This window comes from Ursus americanus, chromosome 23 (assembly GCF_024610735.1).
Source record: "Ursus americanus isolate L20-20 chromosome 23, mUrsAme1.1.p, whole genome shotgun sequence".
In the NCBI taxonomy this organism is placed as follows: Eukaryota; Metazoa; Chordata; class Mammalia; order Carnivora; family Ursidae; genus Ursus; species Ursus americanus.
The window spans coordinates 5488680-5505701 of NC_142149.1; the positions used below are offsets into that span (position 1 = coordinate 5488680).

Here is a 17022-nt window from a genome sequence, read left to right on the forward strand (position 1 = left end):
GGGGAATTCTACCAAACATTGAAAGAAGAATTAATACCTATTCTTCTGAGGTGGTTTCAAAAAAAACAGAAATGGAAGGAAAACTTCCAGACTCTTTCTATGAGGCCAGCATTACCTTGATCCCAAAACCAGACAAAAATCAGACCTTGATCCCAAGCCCCACCAAAATGGAGAGTTACAAACGAATATTCTTGATGAACATGGATGCAAAAATTCTCACCAAGATACTAGCCAATAGGATCCAGCAGTACATTAAAAAGATTATTCACCAGGACCAAGTGGGATTTATTCCTGGGCTGCAGGTGTGGTTCAACATCCACAACTCAACCAATCTGTTACACGACATTAATAAAAGGACAAGAACCATATGATCCTCTCAATAGATGCAGAAAAAGGATTTGACAAAGTACAGCATCCTTTCTTGATTAAAACTCTTCACAGTGTAGGGATAGAGGGAACATACTTCAATATCATAAAAGCCATATACAAAAAGCCCACAGAGGGGCGTCTGGGTGGCTCAGCCGGTTAAGCGTCTGCCTTTGGCTCAGTCATGATCCCAGGGTCCCAGGATCGAGTCCCACACCAGGCTCTCTGCTCGGCAGGGAGTCTGCTTCTCCTTCTGCCCCTGCCCCCTAATCATGCTCCCCCCTCCTCAAATAAATAAATAAAATCTTAAAAAAAAAATAGCCCACAGAGAATATCATTGTCAATGGGAAAAAACTGAGAGCTTTTCCCCTAAGGTCGGGAACAGGACAGGGATGTTCACTCTCACCTCTAGCCTCAGCAATCCTAGCCTCAGAAATCAGACAATAAAAAGAAATAAAAGGCATCCGAATTGGCAAAGAAGAAGTCAGACTCTCACTCTGCGCAGATGACATGATACTCTATGTGGAAAACCCAAAAGACTCCACCCCAGAATTGCTAGAACTCATACAGGAGTTCAGCGCAGGGGCGGTAGGTAAAGTCAATGAACAGAAATCAGTTGCATTTCTATACACTAACAATAAGACAGAAAAAGAGAGAAATTAAGGAGTTGATCCCATTTACAATTGCACCAAAAACTCTAAGATACCTAGGAATAAACCTAACCAAAGAAGCAAAGGACCTGTACTCTGAAAGCTATAGAACAGTCATGAAAGAAATTGAAGAAGACACAAAGAAATGGAAAAACTTTCCATGCTCATGGATTGGAAGAATAAATATTGTTAAAATGTCTATGCTACCTAGAGCAATCTATACATTCAGTGCAATCCCTATCAAAATACCATCAACATTTTTTACAGAGCTGGAACAAATAATCCTAAAATTTGTATGGCACCAGAAAAGACCCCGGATAGCCACAGGAATGTCGAAAAAGAAAAGCAAAGCTGGTGGCATCACAATTCCGGACTTCAAGCTCTATTACAAAGCTGTGATCATCAAGACAGTATGGCACTGGCACAAAAACAAACACATAGATCAATGGAACAGAATAGAGAACCCAGAAATGGACCCTCGGGTCTACGGTCAACTAATCTTCGACAAAGCAGGAAAGAGGTTAGGGTAGTGAAAAAAAGACAGTCTCTTCAACAAATGGTGTTGGGAAAATTGGACAGCCACACGCAGAAGAATGAAACTGGACCATTTTCTTACACCATACATAAAAATAGACTCAAAATGGATGAAAGACCTAAATGTGAGACAGGAGTCTATCAAAATCCTAGAGGACAACACAGGCAGCAACCTCTGTGACCTCGGCCGCAGCAACTTCTGGCTAGACACGTCTCCAAAGGCAAGGGAAACAAGGGCAAACATGAACTACTGGGTCTTCGCCAAGATAAAAAGCTTTTGCACAGGGGCACCTGGGTGGCACAGCGGTTAAGCGTCTGCCTTCGGCTCAGGGCATGATCTCGGCGCTGCGGGATCGAGTCCCACATCGGGCTCCTCTGCTATGAGCCTGCTTCTCCCTCTCCCACTCCCCCTGCTGTGTTCCTCTCTCGCTGGCTGTCTCTCTCTCTCTGCCAAATAAATAAATAAAATCTTTAAAAAAAAAAAAAAGCTTTTGCACAGCAAAGGAAACAGTCAACAAAACCAAAAGACAACTGACAGAACGGGAGAAGATATTTGCAAATGCCTTATCAGATAAAGGGTGAGTATCCAAAATCACACTCAACACCCAAAGAACAAATAATCCAGTCAAGAAATGGGCAGAAGACATGACAGACATTTCTCCAAAGAAGACATGCAAATGGCCAACAGACACATGAGAAAATGTTCCACATCACTCAGCATCAGGGAAATACAGATCAAAACCACACTGAGATACAGCCTCACACCAGTCAGAATGGCTCAAATTAACAAGTTGGGAAACGACAGATGTTGGGGAGGATGCAGAGAAAGGGGAACCCTCCTACACTGTTGGTGGAAATGCAAGCTGGTACAGCCACTCTGGACAACAGTATGGAGGTTCCTCAAAAAGCTGAAAATAGAGCTACCCTACGACCCAGCAATGGCACTACTAGGTATATACCCCAAAGATACAAATGTAGTGATCTGAAGGGGCACCTGCACCCCAATGTTTATGGCAGCAATGTCCACAATAGCCAAACTATGGAAAGAGCCCAGAGGTCCGTTGACAGATGAATGGCTAAAGAGGAAGTGGTGTACATATACAATGGAATATTAGCCATCAAAAAAAAAAAAAGAAAGAAAGAAAAAAGAAACCTTGCCATTTGCAATGAGGTGGATGGAACTAGAGGGTATTATGTTAAGTGAAATAATTCAATCAGAGAAAGACAATTAATATGATTTCACATGTGGAATTAAGAGACAGAACAGAGGAGCATAGGGAAAAGGAGGGAAAAATAGAACAAGATGAAATCAGAGAGGGAGACAAACCATAAGAGACTCTTAATGATAGGGAACACACTGAAGTTGCTAGAAGGGAGGAGGGTGGGTGAATGGGGTAACTGGGTGATGGGCATTAAGGAGGGCCTGTGATGCAATGAGCACTGGGTGTTATATACAAGTGATGAATCACTGAACTCTACCTCTGAAACTAATAATACACGCACTACATGTTAATTAATTGAATTTAAATAAAAAATTTTAATTGTTTACTTTTAAATTCTATTTTGAAATGGATACAAATCAAAAATTTTAAAGTACATCAGGGGCGCCTGGGTGGCACAGCGGTTAAGCATCTGCCTTCGGCTCAGGGCGTGAGCCCGGCGATCTGGGATCGAGCCCCACGTCAGGCTCTTCTGCTATGAGCCTGCTTCTTCCTCTCCCACTCCCCCTGCTTGTGTTCCCTCTCTCACTGGCTGTCTCTATCTCTGTCGAATAAATAAATAAAATCTTTAAAAAAAAATTTTTTTTTAAGTACATCAAAAGGGGGTGCCTGGCTGTAGGTCGGAAGAATGTGCAACTCTTGATCTTGGGGTCATGAGTTCAAGCCCCATGTTGGGTGTAGGCATTACTAAAAAAATAATAAACTTAAAAAAAAGTACATCAGGGGGCGCCTGGGTGGCGCAGTCGTTAAGCGTCTGCCTTCTGCTCAGGGCGTGATCCTGGCGTTATGGGATCGAGACCCACATCAGGCTCCTCCACTAGGAGCCTGCTTCTTCCTCTCCCACTCCCCTGCTGTGTTCCCTCTCTCGCTGGCTGTCTCTCTGTCACATAAATAAATAAAATTAAAAAAAAAAAAAAAGTACATCGAAACCATCCAGTGCTACCGTGGGACATGGCTTGTGTCCCATTGCAATTTCACAGATGCAGGAGAGGCTGGGAACGGCTTGCTCATTACTCCCATTTGGTGAATTGCTTTTGCTTGTTTTTGCTACCTTTGTTTTGATCTTTCTTCTTTTCCTTTCAAGCAATACTGCAGCCCTGCAGGCAGGTTCATATATGAGGTTTAGGATTATTTTCAGGTTGCACTTTCTGGGTTTAAATTCTGCGTCCTCTGCTGGACGAGTTGCGTGACCTCTGGCAAGATACGCAACCTGTCGGAATTCCATTTCTCATCCTTCACGATGTAGTTCTTGCAAGGGTAGAGTGAGGTGCAGGCATGAGCATGTTCTTACAGACCTCGAAGTGCCAGTTACCTTTTCCCCTTAAGAGCCAATTCATTTCAAAAAAGAATTAATACGTAGGGCAACCTTAAAGCTACGATAATGGAAACGAAGTATTAGAACACCACCATGTGGACAAGTCACACCTCCGTGCTTTCCTAGGGAAGCAGATCTTCCTGAGCAGGCTTTGGGCTAGGAAGCAGGAGGCCAGCAGGCACTTGTCCATGAACACACCCCAACCCAAGCGGCCCCCCTCACCCCTCCAGAACCAGGCATGTCTGTGGTCTCAGCAAGCCCGGGCATCCTGGCTGCCAAGCCTTGGAGCAGGGTGGCACTGATGCCTGAGCCTCCGAACTGTTCCTGGGTCTTGGCAAACAAGCGACAGCCATGATCAAGTAAGTAGTGATCCCTGTGGAAACTAACGTATGGAACTCATTACCCCCGCCTTCCCGCCAAACTGGGCACACCCAGGCCGGTTCCCTCTGCTACTCCTCTCCTGGGAGATCTTTTCCCGCCCCAGTTTCTGCACGCTTGCATCCTAGCAACCTGTGAAAGCCCAGCTCAGATGCTACTTCCTCCACACAGCCCTCCAGGATCCACCCCCTCTTCCTGTGAGTCCCCCCGGATTGCATCCCTCCTTTAATATTTCATAGATCTTGGTTTTCTTCTCTCCTTCCAGGAAAAGACAAAAGGAGGCTCTGCAGAGTGTTTTCCTAAATTAGACATTCTGAAGCTGGGGGCCTTGGCTGAAAATTCTCTGTAGTTTCACTCTTCTCTAAACTGAAATTTTGGGGCGCCTGGGTGGCGCAGCGGTTGGGCATCTGCCTTTGGCTCAGGGCGTGATCCCAGCATTCTGGGTTCGAGCCCCACATCAGGCTCTTCCACTAAGAGCCTGCTTCTTCCTCTCCCACTCCCCCTGCTTGTGCTCCCTCTCTCGCTGGCTGTCTCTCTCTGTCAAATAAAAAAAAAAAATCTTTAAACTGAAATTTTGCATTTCTTTCTATTGCAAATGGAGAGAACATACCACAGTGGAGTTAGCAATTCTATGACTTGTCACCAGTAGAAATTACGGATAGTTTCATAGCACATTATGTGGTGACGCAGAACCTGAAATACCACTTACATTCATCATTATTTCAAATATACATTATTAGGCCTCCAACGGATATTGTTATTTATTGTGTTAAAGAAACACAGATATCACACATGTATTTTCTTTTTTTTTTTTTAAGATTTTATTTATTTATTCGACAGAGATAGAGACAGCCAGCGAGAGAGGGAACACAGCAGGGGGAGTGGGAGAGGAAGAAGCAGGCTCCTAGTGGAGGAGCCTGATGTGGGGCTTGATCCCGTGACGCTGGGATCACGCCCTGAGCCGAAGGCAGACGCTTAACCGCTGTGCCACCCAGGCGCCCCACAAATGTACTTTCTTAATATTTGGTACCTATATGTCGATGTAATTGGTTTCCATGAAATCCTATGCATTTTGTTTTGTACATGTAAAAGCATTACTTTGGAAAGGGCTGCACCTGGCTTCGACAGGGGGGCCCTGGCAATGAGAAAGGTTAAGCCCCACATCTGGATGGAACACCCCCCCTCTCCCTTTTATTCCTTCCTCTTTGGACTCTCATCAGCAGGAGGCCTGGCAGGCAAGAAAGAATTGTCTCAATTATTCTATACTTTTAAATGAACTTGTAATTTTAGAATAGTTGTAAACCTACAAAAAGGTGCAGAGATAACTCAGAGTCCCCAGATACCTCTCTCCTAATTCCCCCTTTTGTTAACAGCTTGCATGATTATGGTGCATTTGTCCTAATTAAGAGCCAATATTGATACATTTTATTAACACTAGCCCGTAATTTATTCAAATCTCCCTAGGTTTTCCCTAACATCCGTTTTCTCTCTCCGGAGCGCATTCAGAATACACATAACATTTACTTCTCACATCTCCCGAGGCTCCTCATGGCTGGGACAGTTTCTCAGACTGACCCCCTACTTTTCTTTTCTTTTCTTTTCTTTTCTTTTCTTTTCTTTTCTTTTCTTTTTTTTTTTTTTTTTTTTTTTTGCCCCTTTTGTTGATGATCTTGAAGGTTTTGAGGAGTATTGTTCAGGTATTCTGTACACTGTCCCTCCACTGGGATTTGTGTGGTTTTATTTTATTTTATTTTTTTTAAGATTGTACGTATTTATTTGTCAGAGAGAGACAGCACAGGCAGGGGGAGCCGCAGGCAGAAGGAGAAGCCGACTCCCCGCTGAGCAGGGGAGGACTCCGTCCCAGGGATCAGGACCCAAGCCCAAGGCAGACGACCAAATGACTGAGCCACCCAGGCGGCCCTGTGTGGTGTTCTAATCATGACTGGATTATGGGTTTGGGGGAGGAAGACCGTATCATCCTGGGTACTTACTGTCAACGTGACCTATCACTGTGGACGGTGACCTTGATCACCAGGCTGGGGTCTCGCTTGCCAGGCTTCAACACGGTAAAGTGACTCTTTTGCTCCCTTTGGAAGAAAGTCGCTGTGCACGGCCCGCATTTAAGGAGTGGAAAACCAGGCTCCCTCCCAGAGTATCTGCAGTTATGTTGCGTTCTTCTGAATGGGACACTGGCCTATGCTTCATTTATTTACATCAGTATGCACTCATGCGTGTTTGTTTTATACTTTGGGTTACAAGCCAATGCTACTTTATTTTGTTGCCATTTAATTTATTTTTAAATTATTTTTTAAAGATTTTATTTATTTATTTGACACAGAGAGAGAGAGCACAAGTAGGGGGAGCGGCAGGCAGCGGGAGAGGGAGGAGGCTCCCTGCTGATCAAGGAGCCTGCGGTGGGGCTGGATCCCAGGACACCGGCATCACCACCTGAACGGAAGGCAGACGCTTAACCGACTAAGCCACCCAGGCGCCCCTAATTCTTTTTTATTTTTTGAAGATTTTGTTTATTTATTTGAGAGGGAACACGCTAGAGAGCGAGCGCGGGCGAGCGACGGCGGCAAGCATGAGCAGAGGGGAGGAGCAGAGGGAGAGGAAGAAGCCGACTCCCGCCTAGCGGGAGGGGGCGGGGAGAGAGCCCGATGGGGGCTGGATCCCAGGACCCTGGGATCGTGACCTGAGCCGAAGGCAGACATTCACCGGCTGAGCACCCCAGAGGGCCCGCCATGTTATTCTTTTAAACAACAGTATTAAGTGCATGTCTGGATGAGCCTTAAATGCCTCCATTTGGGGAACCCACACCCCTATCCCCAGGCACACCGCAAGTGCCTGGGGGTGGGGTGAGGGATCCGTGGAGGGGAACTGAATTCCCTCAGACAAGGGACTTGGAAGGTGACGTCAACTCCCCATTTCAGGGTTAGAAAAGCCCAAGTTCCCCCACGAGGGGTAAACAGAATCGCTAACTGGCAAAAACACGCGCACATCAGCGGTTAATTCCCTCCGCAGTCAGCAACTCAGAAGCTTCGCTGACAAGTGCCCGGGACAGGTCCGCAGGGCGAAGGGACTGGCGAGGCCGGCGGGGAACGGTGGGAACGCCCGGCCGCTCTGGAGTCCGGGGCCTGGCCATGGGGGGAGCTGAGGGTAATGGAGGGGTGAACTCCATCTCAGCTTCCTTCCAGTGTGCCCCCCTCGCACTCTCTGCCCTCCGCCCTCCCCTTGGACCAGGAGGGTCGGTCGTCCAGGAGCCCCTCAGGGTCGCACGGGGCCGGAGACCGGCCGCGCAGTCTGAGCCGGCGCCGGGTATACCCGGACCCGCAGGCGGGTCTGCGGCGCTGGGGGGCGGTCCGAGCCGGGGGCGGAAGGGGGCTGGACCCTTGGCCTCGGTCCCAGGGGGCGGCGCCGCGGCGCGAGCGGGCAGGGTCCCTCCCAGGGCGGGAGCAGAACAGGCGGTGCCCGCGGAGCTATGGACGGCAGCGGGCCCTTCAGCTGCCCCATCTGCCTGGAGCCGCTCCGGGAGCCGGTGACGCTGCCCTGCGGCCACAACTTCTGCCTGGCCTGCCTGAGTGCGCTGTGGCCGCACCGCGGCACGGGTGGCAGCGGCGGACCCGGAGGCGCGGCCCGCTGCCCGCTGTGCCAGGAGCCCTTCCCCGACGGCCTGCAGCTCCGCAAGAACCACACGCTGTCCGAGCTGCTGCAGCTCCGCCAGGGCTCGGGCTCCGCGCCCGGGCCCGGCCCGGCCCCGGCCCCGGCCCCAGCGCCGGCCCCGGAGCCCACGCCGCCCAGCGCGCCGCCTAGCGCCCCGGAGCCTTCGGCTCCCTGCGCGCCCGAGCCCTGGCCCGGCGGCGAAGAGCCGGTGCGATGCGACGCGTGCCCCGAGGGCGCCGCCCTGCCTGCGGCGCTCTCCTGCCTTTCCTGCCTCGCCTCGTTCTGCCCCGCACACTTGGGCCCGCATGAGCGCAGCCCGGCGCTGCGCGGACACCGCCTAGTGCCGCCGCTGCGCCGGCTGGAGGAAAGCCTGTGCCCGCGCCACCTGCGGCCGCTCGAGCGCTACTGTCGTGCGGAGCGCGTGTGCCTGTGCGAGGCCTGCGCCGCCCAGGAGCACCGGGGCCACGAGCTCGTGCCGCTGGAACAGGAGCGCGCGCTCCAGGAGGTGGGCGCGGGTACCGTGGGGGGCGCCCGGGCGGGTGAGGGCCGCGCGGGGCAGCCGAGGGCCGGGGATCCCAGCCCCCGCCCCTTTCCCTGATAGGGTCCTAATGTCCTCCTCTAACCTGAGGCTCTCAACTGTCCTTTCCAATACTGACAATGTCATCCATCCACTCGCTGTGGGACGTTCTGCTCGAGATTGGAATGGGGGTTGGAGGAACCCAGGGAGAACTCGAAAAGGACTGGAAGGGCAAGCAGGGGGCCTGAAGCCCGGTCGGGCCCTATGGGGGTCTAAGGCAAGGGGGAGCAGAGTCAGGCCCGCGGGTTCCGGCTTGGCTGATTCTGGCAGCGCGGCTGCCAGGCCGGGTTCTTGCCGGACCCAGCGCAGATTTGGCCTGGGCTGAGGGAGGCACCGGGTTGAAATGGGTGTGGCAGGCGACAGGCGTGTGGCAGAGGGTGGACGGAGCATACAGACAGCTCTTGTCCAGCTGTTCCCGGGCCTGTGGTGGGAGCATGTGCTCGCAGTCCTTCAGCTACCTCCGCCCCCAGTTTCCTTTGGCCTCCAGCCCGGTCTTGGCGCCTCTGGCCTTGGGATTTTCCGTCTCTCCTGCCTGGAGCAGTGACTCACAAGACCCAGGGGACTTGCCCGGAATCCCCATTTTTCAGGCCTGGACTGGGGACACAGACTCTTTGGGGACAGGGATCCCCGAGACAGCTGAATGCCCTCTGTGCAGCGCCTACCCCACTCTCTCTGCCTCTTCCTCACCGAAGGAAGCTCTCCAGTGAGTGTGAGTGACAGTGAGAGGCATCGATGCGCCTGTACTTGCCCACTGGTCAGAAAGGGGAGACCAACAACCCCCAAGCCAGCCAGCCTCTGCTCCCCCCAGGCATTTGGGAATGGCACCCGCCTGGCCTCGAGGCCCCTCTGGCGTATTACGGGACATCATGGCCCTTCCCAGTCCCACCTATGCACAGACAACACTTCCGGGTCATCCCTCCTCTTCCCCTTGCTGTGGCCTGGTAGACCAGTGTAGGGCTGTGGCCTCTGCTGGGCCCCAGGCTAATTAACGGTGTCACCCACAGGCAGAGCAGTCCAAAGTCCTGAGCGCCGTGGAAGACCGCATGGACGAGCTGGGCGCTGGCATTGCACAGTCCCGGCGCACAGTGGCCCTCATCAAGGTCGGACCCCACGCTAACCCCGCCCCCGTGCCGTCCTGCAACAGGCTTCTGGCAATGGGAGCTTGCAGCTTGCTATGGTCCACTCCAAAGAAGCTTGTGCTCCGGGCACGGCCTGGCCCCACTGAGCACGAGCGGCTGGCTACCTTGACCTGGCGTGGGTCCAGGACAGCTGTGCCTGGTCCCTCTGTCCCCCGCAAGAGGGCAGGGTGGGAAGGTGGGGTCTGGAAAGAATGGGGCCGGCATAACGCTGTTTTTGCCCTCACCTCTGTCCCGTGTTGTCCCGTGCAGAGCGCAGCCTTGGCAGAGCGGGAGAGGGTGAGCCGGCTCTTCGCTGAGGCTGCAGCCATCCTGCAGGGGTTCCAATCAGAGGTGCTGGGCTTCATCGAGGAGGGGGAGGCCACCATGCTGGGCCGCTCCCAGGGTGACCTGCGGCGGCAGGAGGAGCAGCGCGATAGGCTAAGCCGGGCCCGCCACAACCTCGGTCAGGTCCCTGAGGCTGACTCAGTCAGCTTCCTGCAGGTAAGTGCGGCCCTTAGTGGCCAGAGAGGGCACAGAAGGGGGACAGGCAAGGAATGGAGAGAGAAGGCAGCGGGTTCCTGGCCCCCCGGGGCTGTGCCATCCTCCCGGCTGAGCTCTCTCCCCCTAGCCCGTGGAGCTGGAGCCCGCAAGGCCTTAACAGTCATTTATCGGGCGCAGGAGCTGCTGGCGCTGAGGCTGGCCCTGGAGGAGGGGTGCGGCCCTGGGCCCGGTCCCCCGAGGGAGCTCAGCTTCACCAAGTCCTCCCAAGCTGTGCGGGCGGTGAGAGACGCACTGACTGCGGCCTGTGCCAGCCAGTGGGAGCAGCTGCGGGGGCTGGGCGGCGATGAGGAGGAGCTGCAGAAGCTGGGCACGGAAGGTGGGCGCCCCACCAAGTGACTAACCCTTCCCCAGTCTCCCCACACAGGCCCCCAGGCCTGGGACCCGTGCGGGAGTGGGAGATGGAAACCGCGTGCCTGGCGCAGGGTGGGACCCAACTCCTACCAGTGAGCGGAGCCACCACTCAGTAATGACCAGACCAGCCCCTTCGGCCACAGCGTAGGGAGTCGAGGGGGCTTCCCCTGCCCTGCCCTCTAGCTTCAGAGGGGCTGAGCAGTCAGAAGGTGGAGCAGGGGCGGAACCGGAGGACCAGGACTGCATGTGAAGGCAGGGTGCCATATTTGGGTGTGTGCCCATCTCCGGGGATAGGCTGGGAGGAAGCAGGAGGAGAGGGATTTTGGTCACAGGTTCATAGGAGGAGGGAGCTCCTTGTGCCGCTGCCCAGCCACGGGCCGCTGGAGAGCATCGCTCCCCACTGTCTCTTCTGCAGCCGATGCCGAGTCGCAAGACCCCGATAGCACCAACAACCTCGAGAGTGAGGCTCCCAGGGATTACTTCCTCAAGTGTAAGTGGACACGTGGGCTCTCCCCTCTGCTCGCCCCGGCGCTCCCACGGCTGCTGGGCTGAGCCCTAACACGAGCAGGCTTGGATTCCTCTCATCCTTAGGGTGAACTGGGTCAGTTCACAGGGTGCTCTCCAGTGGGGCTGAGTCGTGCTGGTCGCTAAGGAGGGGAGAGGCTGCGTTTGGGGAGGTGGGCACCTAGGGGAGGGGCTGTCCCACCTGTGCCTGGCCCCGACCCCATGTCTCTCTCCCATCCTCGGGAACAGTTGCCTACATCGTGGACCTGGACAGCGACACGGCAGACAAGTACTTGCAGCTGTTTGGGACCAAAGGTGTAAAGAGGGTGCTGTGTCCCATCAACTACCCCGAGTCACCCACCCGCTTCACCCACTGCGAGCAGGTGCTAGGCGAGGGTGCCTTGGACCGGGGCACCTACTACTGGGAGGTGGAGATCATCGAGGGCTGGGTCAGCGTGGGGGTCATGGCCGAAGACTTCTCCCCGCAAGAGCCCTATGACCGGGGCCGGCTGGGCCGCAACGCCCACTCCTGCTGCCTGCAGTGGAACGGACGGAGCTTCTCCGTCTGGTTCCATGGGCTCGAGGCGCCCCTGCCCCATCCCTTCTCGCCCACTGTCGGGATCTGCCTAGAATATGCCGACCGAGCCCTGGCCTTCTATGCCGTGCGGGACGGCAAGATGAGTCTTCTTCGGAGGTTGAAGGCCTCCCGGGCCCGCCGAAGCAGCACCCTGGCCTCCCCCATCGAACCCTTCCAGAGCCGCCTGGACAGCCATTTTGCGGGACTCTTCTCTCGCAGGCTCAAGCCTGCCTTCTTCCTGGAGAGTGTGGATGCCCATCTGCAGATCGGGCCCCTCAAGAAGTCCTGCATTTCCGTGCTGAAAAGGAGGTGATGCTGGAGGGGCATCTCGGCTCCTGGGAAGCATGCTTCTCTGTGCCCCCATCTTGCCCCCCGGAAGGCACCTTGGAGCCCCCCACCTCCCCAGGCTTATTCCTGGAGGCTTCCACCTTCCAAATACTTGGCCTTCCACCTCTCAAGGAGCAGGCTACCAGACCCCTTGAAGTGCCCCTCAGATCCTGTCCCCCTGTAGGCCTTTTTTCTGGGAGAGAAAGCCAGAGCTGGGGCAGATCCAGGCTACCCCAGCTCCTCCTTTTCCAGGTTCCTGGGACAGTGCCTGGCACATAGGAGGGGCTGAATAAATGTTTGCTGAATGAATGACTCCTTTTTCTATCCTTCTCTCCACCCACCAACAATTCTCATCTTTGGAGAGCTGGTCTTGAAAGGCAGGAGGTCCCAGGATTCCTGGGGAGGGGGCTGAAAAGAGGCGCCTGCCCTTTGGGGCAGCCCTGCTCCCTGGTTCTGGGCAGGGGCAGCTGGAGGTGGCTTCTCCCAAGGGGGGCCAGCCCCCCAGTCTTCCCAGCTGCCTGAGCGTTTGCCTCGTGGCCTGTCCCCGTGAGCTATTTTCATCCTTGGTGCCGCAAACCGATTCTGGACCTGCCTTCTGGTGTCTGTGCCCCGGGCTAAATGCAGACCGCACACCCCCCAGAACAGGACACCACTCCTGGGTGTGGGCAAGAGGGTTTGAGAGCTCCCACTTCTTTCACACACACACCTTCTCAGTCCGGGAGGGTTGTGCCCCAGAAGGCCCCAGGGTGTGGCTGGAGGCGAAAATATCTCCCAGAAAGGGGTCTGTGTCCTCCTCTGGAGCCCGCCTCACCGTCTCCACACCCAGCCGCGCAGCTGGACCAGGGCTCCGGGCTGGGGAGACCAAGGCCCTGCATCCCAGCAGAGCCCTTGCTTCTCTCCCAGGAAGGCCTGGCGCCCCCTGCTGCTTGAGCCCCCGCAGCCTGGCCCGGGATCCTGGGGTGCCCACCCCTGGGGTCAGCTTGCCCCGCGCCCCCAGGCTACACAGCCAGTGTGTTTCCAGGCCAGCCCTGGGTTCCCTGTGGCCCAGGTGCCCCGTAGAGAGGGTCCAGGCCTGGAGGACCGAGACAGACAGAGGCCTCTCAGGCGCTAGCCCAAGGTCAGACGGGACAATGGGTGAGTTATGCAGCCAGACAGCAAGGCCATACAAGTCCTGCCCTGCCTCGGCGGCTAAAAATAGCCCCTCCTCAGAGCTCTGCCTTTGCCCCAGCAGCCAGGATGTTGTTTTTCCGGGTGGGGCCTCCTCGTTCCTGGGGCTTCGTGTTTTCAAAACGGTTTCCTTGGCAGCCAGGGCCCCCAGCTCACCAGAATGGGGAAGGCTGCTCCTGTCACCATCACACACATGGACCGATGGGGACTTGCTACCAAGCCACACACTCCCTTTGCAAAGAAGCCTCAGGTCCCTGACTTTGCAGGAACATGAGCTAGACAGAGGGAGCCGCTGGTTGGAATTTGGGCCTGACTAACCGAGTCTGCAGCCACAGCAGTCCCTGCCACTTGCAGAGTGACGCCCAACTTCCAGAACTCATGGAACCTTGTGCATCGTAACGCCAAATCCCAGCGTTTACCGCTTTACAGCTCAGAGCAGGAGACTGGCTCTTCCGGGCTGCACAGCTAGCAAGGGGCTGTCTGGGCCGGACTCCAGCTTTCAGTGATATCCCCAGTCTGGAGTGTTCTCTGCAACCCGCACTTCCTCAGCGACTCTGGGATAATGCTAGAGCGGGAGGGATGGCGCATGTGAGAGATGCGCCGAGAGGATCTCAAGCTCCGAGGAGGTACACTGAGGCAGGACGGGCTCGCAGAGCCAGAGGAGCCAGCCAGGAGGGCCAGCCCCTCGCTGCCCCTGCAGACACTTTAATCAGCGCAGCTGGTACAGGCTTCATCCAGATTGCTTGAAAAAGGGAAAGTGTTCAAAAGAAAAAAATGTTAGAAAACCACCCATCTAGTCCAAACCTTCTACCACTATCATTTCCAGATGAAGAAACTGAGGCACGGGGCCAGGCAGGCGCCCACCCAGTCCGGGACACCAGCTCCACGGTCCATGGCTTACGTACGTCCTGTGCTTAGAAATCTAAACACACACACACACACCCTGCTTCCCAGCAGTGTCGCCTGTGTAAGACCTGCCCTCCACCGCACCCCAGTTCCCACGGCCAGCCGAGCCCTTGGCAGCCTGCGGTCTCCCAGCCCCCGCCTGAGCCCCCGCCTGAGCCCCCACTCGGCGCACACAATGGTGGAGAGCAGAGAGTGTGAAGGGTCTTCTGAGGCTGTTTCTATTAGCTGAATCTGGCTCCTCTGGGCCAGGCCGGGAGCCAACCTCCCCTTGAGCATTGTTTCTGTGGGAAAATGAGCTCCAGAGTTCCAGACCACGGATTGAGCCGTGGCCTTGAACACTGCTCTGTCTTGGCAGCCCCGGTCCTATATCCTCATGTGTTTGCATTTGCCCCCCACCCACACTCCAAAGGAAAGTGGCCACCATCCTCTCCCCTCCCTTCTCGTCCCCCGCCTCTGTCCCCTCCCAAGGAACACACTCACAGACGGGCCTTCCTTCACACTCCCCTCCTCCCAGGCTCAGGGTGAGGCTGGACCCAGACTGTGGCCAAGCGGGGAGGGCCCGGCCAGGAAGGCAGGGCTGCACTGGGCAGGGTTGAAGCCTGCAGATGGCCCCGCTGGGCTGGTGCTGGGGACTCTGCAGGGGGGAAAGTGGCATCTAGTTGCCAGGTGTGCGTCCCGTTCAGCCCCACACGCGACACACGCATTCCCATTGGGTGCTACCATGCAACACATGGAACGTAGGTCACTCCCTTGCTACACAGTCACATCTTCCAGAAGATGCGTAGGCGCTTCAGAAGCCCCTTAGGAGGTCGTCATGGGCTTCCCCTGGGGTGCAACCCTCCACCTCCTTCCCCAGGGCCCTCGGAGGAGCTGGGTGACACGGGCTCAGAGATCCATAGCACAGAGCCCCGAGGCAGGCAGGAAATAGGCTTTGGTATCTGATGTTACTTAATCTTTAAAAGACAGTCAAATTGAATTTTACTCCATAAGAGCTCCCATTTTGCTTTAATATAAAAAGCACCGCTTTTCTGCCCCAGCAGTAGAGAATGTTTTCGGGTGTGAGTTTTGGAATCAGAAAGCTTTGGCTAAAAATTCCCCTTCCACCATTTCCTGACCGTAGGCTTTGGGCAAACTGAGCCCCTCCACGCCTGGGTTTCCCCACTCGCGAAACAAGATAAGAGTGGAACCGTATAGCATTATTTTGAAGATTGAAAGAGATAATTTTTTTTTAAGATTTTTTTTTTTTTTAATTTATGTGACAGAGACACAGCCAGAGAGAGAGGGAACACAAGCAGGGGGAGTGGGAGAGGAAGAAGCAGGCTCCCAGCCGAAGGCAGACGCTTAACGACTGCGCTACCCAAGCGCCCCTGAAAGAGATAATTTAGGTGACATGGTTGGCACAGGTCCTGGCACAGAATGAACTTTTTTTTTTTTAAGATTTTATTTATTTATTTATTTGACACAGAGAGAGAGAAAGACAGAGAGAGCACAAGCAAGGGGAGCAGCAGAGGGAGAGGGAGAAGCAGGCTCCCCGCTGAACAGGGAGCCTGAAACAGGGCTCAATCCCAGGACCCCAGGATCATGACCTGAGCTGAAGGCAGACGCTTCACCAACTGAGCCCCCCAGGCGCCCCCAGAGTGAGCTTTCAATAAGTGTTGTTGTTATTATCATTTCTCAGACTGAGTAAAATCAATACTCTTGGGGGATTTGTCAATCCTTGGGGGGCTCCGCAGATCTGTTCTTCAGGAGCTAAAGATGAGCCCAGACCTTCGTTTGTCAGGACACTACATTACGTCCCCCCCGATAAGATTGGAAACTTTTGCTCACGCATTTAACCCTATTTACTCAGCGTGGGGCACCGTGCTCGGTGCTAGGGAGATAGGCGTGAGTGACCTAAACACGGATGCCCTGCCCTCAGGGGACCTCACAAAGGGTTACGCGATAATTGTCGCATAAGGGCCTCGACCCCAACTTCGGGACATGCCCAAAACACTGAACACGGACACTTGGCCAGATACTTGCACACCCACGTTCTCGAAGCTCTTCAGAACAGGCAGGTGGCAGAAGCAACTCCAATGTCCGTCGATGGATGAACGGAGAAACGTAATGTGGTGTTTACATACAATGCGATATTATTCAGCCTCGGAAGGGAAAGAAGCTCTGACACTTCTACTGCACGGAGGGGCCTCGAAGACGTCACACCAAGTGAAATAAGCCACATGCGAAAGGACAAAGCTCGTATGATTCTGTTTACACGAGGCTCCTACACTGGCAAATTCAGAGACGGAAAGTAGGATGGTCGGCGCCAGCCGCTGGGGAAGCGGGGGTCGGGAGACAGCGTTTAGCGGGCACGGAGTTTCAGTTCGGGCCGATGACGAAGACCCGGCGACGGATGGTGATGACGGCTGCACGACAATGTACTTAATGCCACCCAACGGTACCCTTGGAAAGATTAAATCTGGGGCGCCCGGGGGGCTCAGTCAGTGAAGCATCTGCCTTCGGCTCAGGTCATGATGCCAGGATCCCGGGATGCAGTCGGGCTCCCTGCTCCGTGGGGAGCCTGCTTCTCCCTCCCCCTCTGCCCCTGCCCCTGCTCATACTCTCTCTCTCTCTCAAATAAATAAAGATTAAAACAGTAAATTTCTTTTAAGTAAACTCTACCCCCAACGTGGGGCTTGAACTCATGACCGCGAGAGCAAGAGTCGCATGCTCTACTGACAGCCAGCCAGGCGCCCCAAAACAGCACATTTCATGTGACGCATATCTTACCGCGGAGGGGGTTCGGAACATGTCTCCTGAGTGACAGAG

At 54.6% G+C, this 17022-nt stretch overlaps 1 protein-coding gene across 1 annotated transcript; it reads left to right on the forward strand.

Moving 5' to 3' along the window:
* The first annotated feature begins 7902 nt into the window (after positions 1-7902).
* On the forward strand, positions 7903-12450 carry TRIM47 (tripartite motif containing 47). Its single transcript, XM_045814430.2, has 6 exons — positions 7903-8631; positions 9708-9803; positions 10092-10322; positions 10500-10698; positions 11149-11223; positions 11487-12450. The coding sequence occupies exons 1-6, from the start codon at positions 7945-7947 to the stop codon at positions 12125-12127; spliced, it is 1929 nt and encodes a 642-aa protein (XP_045670386.2). The 5' UTR covers positions 7903-7944; the 3' UTR covers positions 12128-12450.
* Positions 12451-17022: the final 4572 nt, after the last annotated feature.

What these genes read in the sequence shown, in the direction of transcription:
- TRIM47 (XM_045814430.2), top strand. Translation starts at nt 7,945, where the DNA reads ATGGACGGCAGCGGGCCCTTCAGCTGCCCCATCTGCCTGGAGCCGCTC. An exon ending in GCACAGTGGCCCTCATCAAG is followed by an intron (nt 9,804 to 10,091) that starts GTCGGACCCCAC and finishes TGTCCCGTGCAG; the next exon opens with AGCGCAGCCTTGGCAGAGCG. An exon ending in CAGGGATTACTTCCTCAAGT is followed by an intron (nt 11,224 to 11,486) that starts GTAAGTGGACAC and finishes CCTCGGGAACAG; the next exon opens with TTGCCTACATCGTGGACCTG.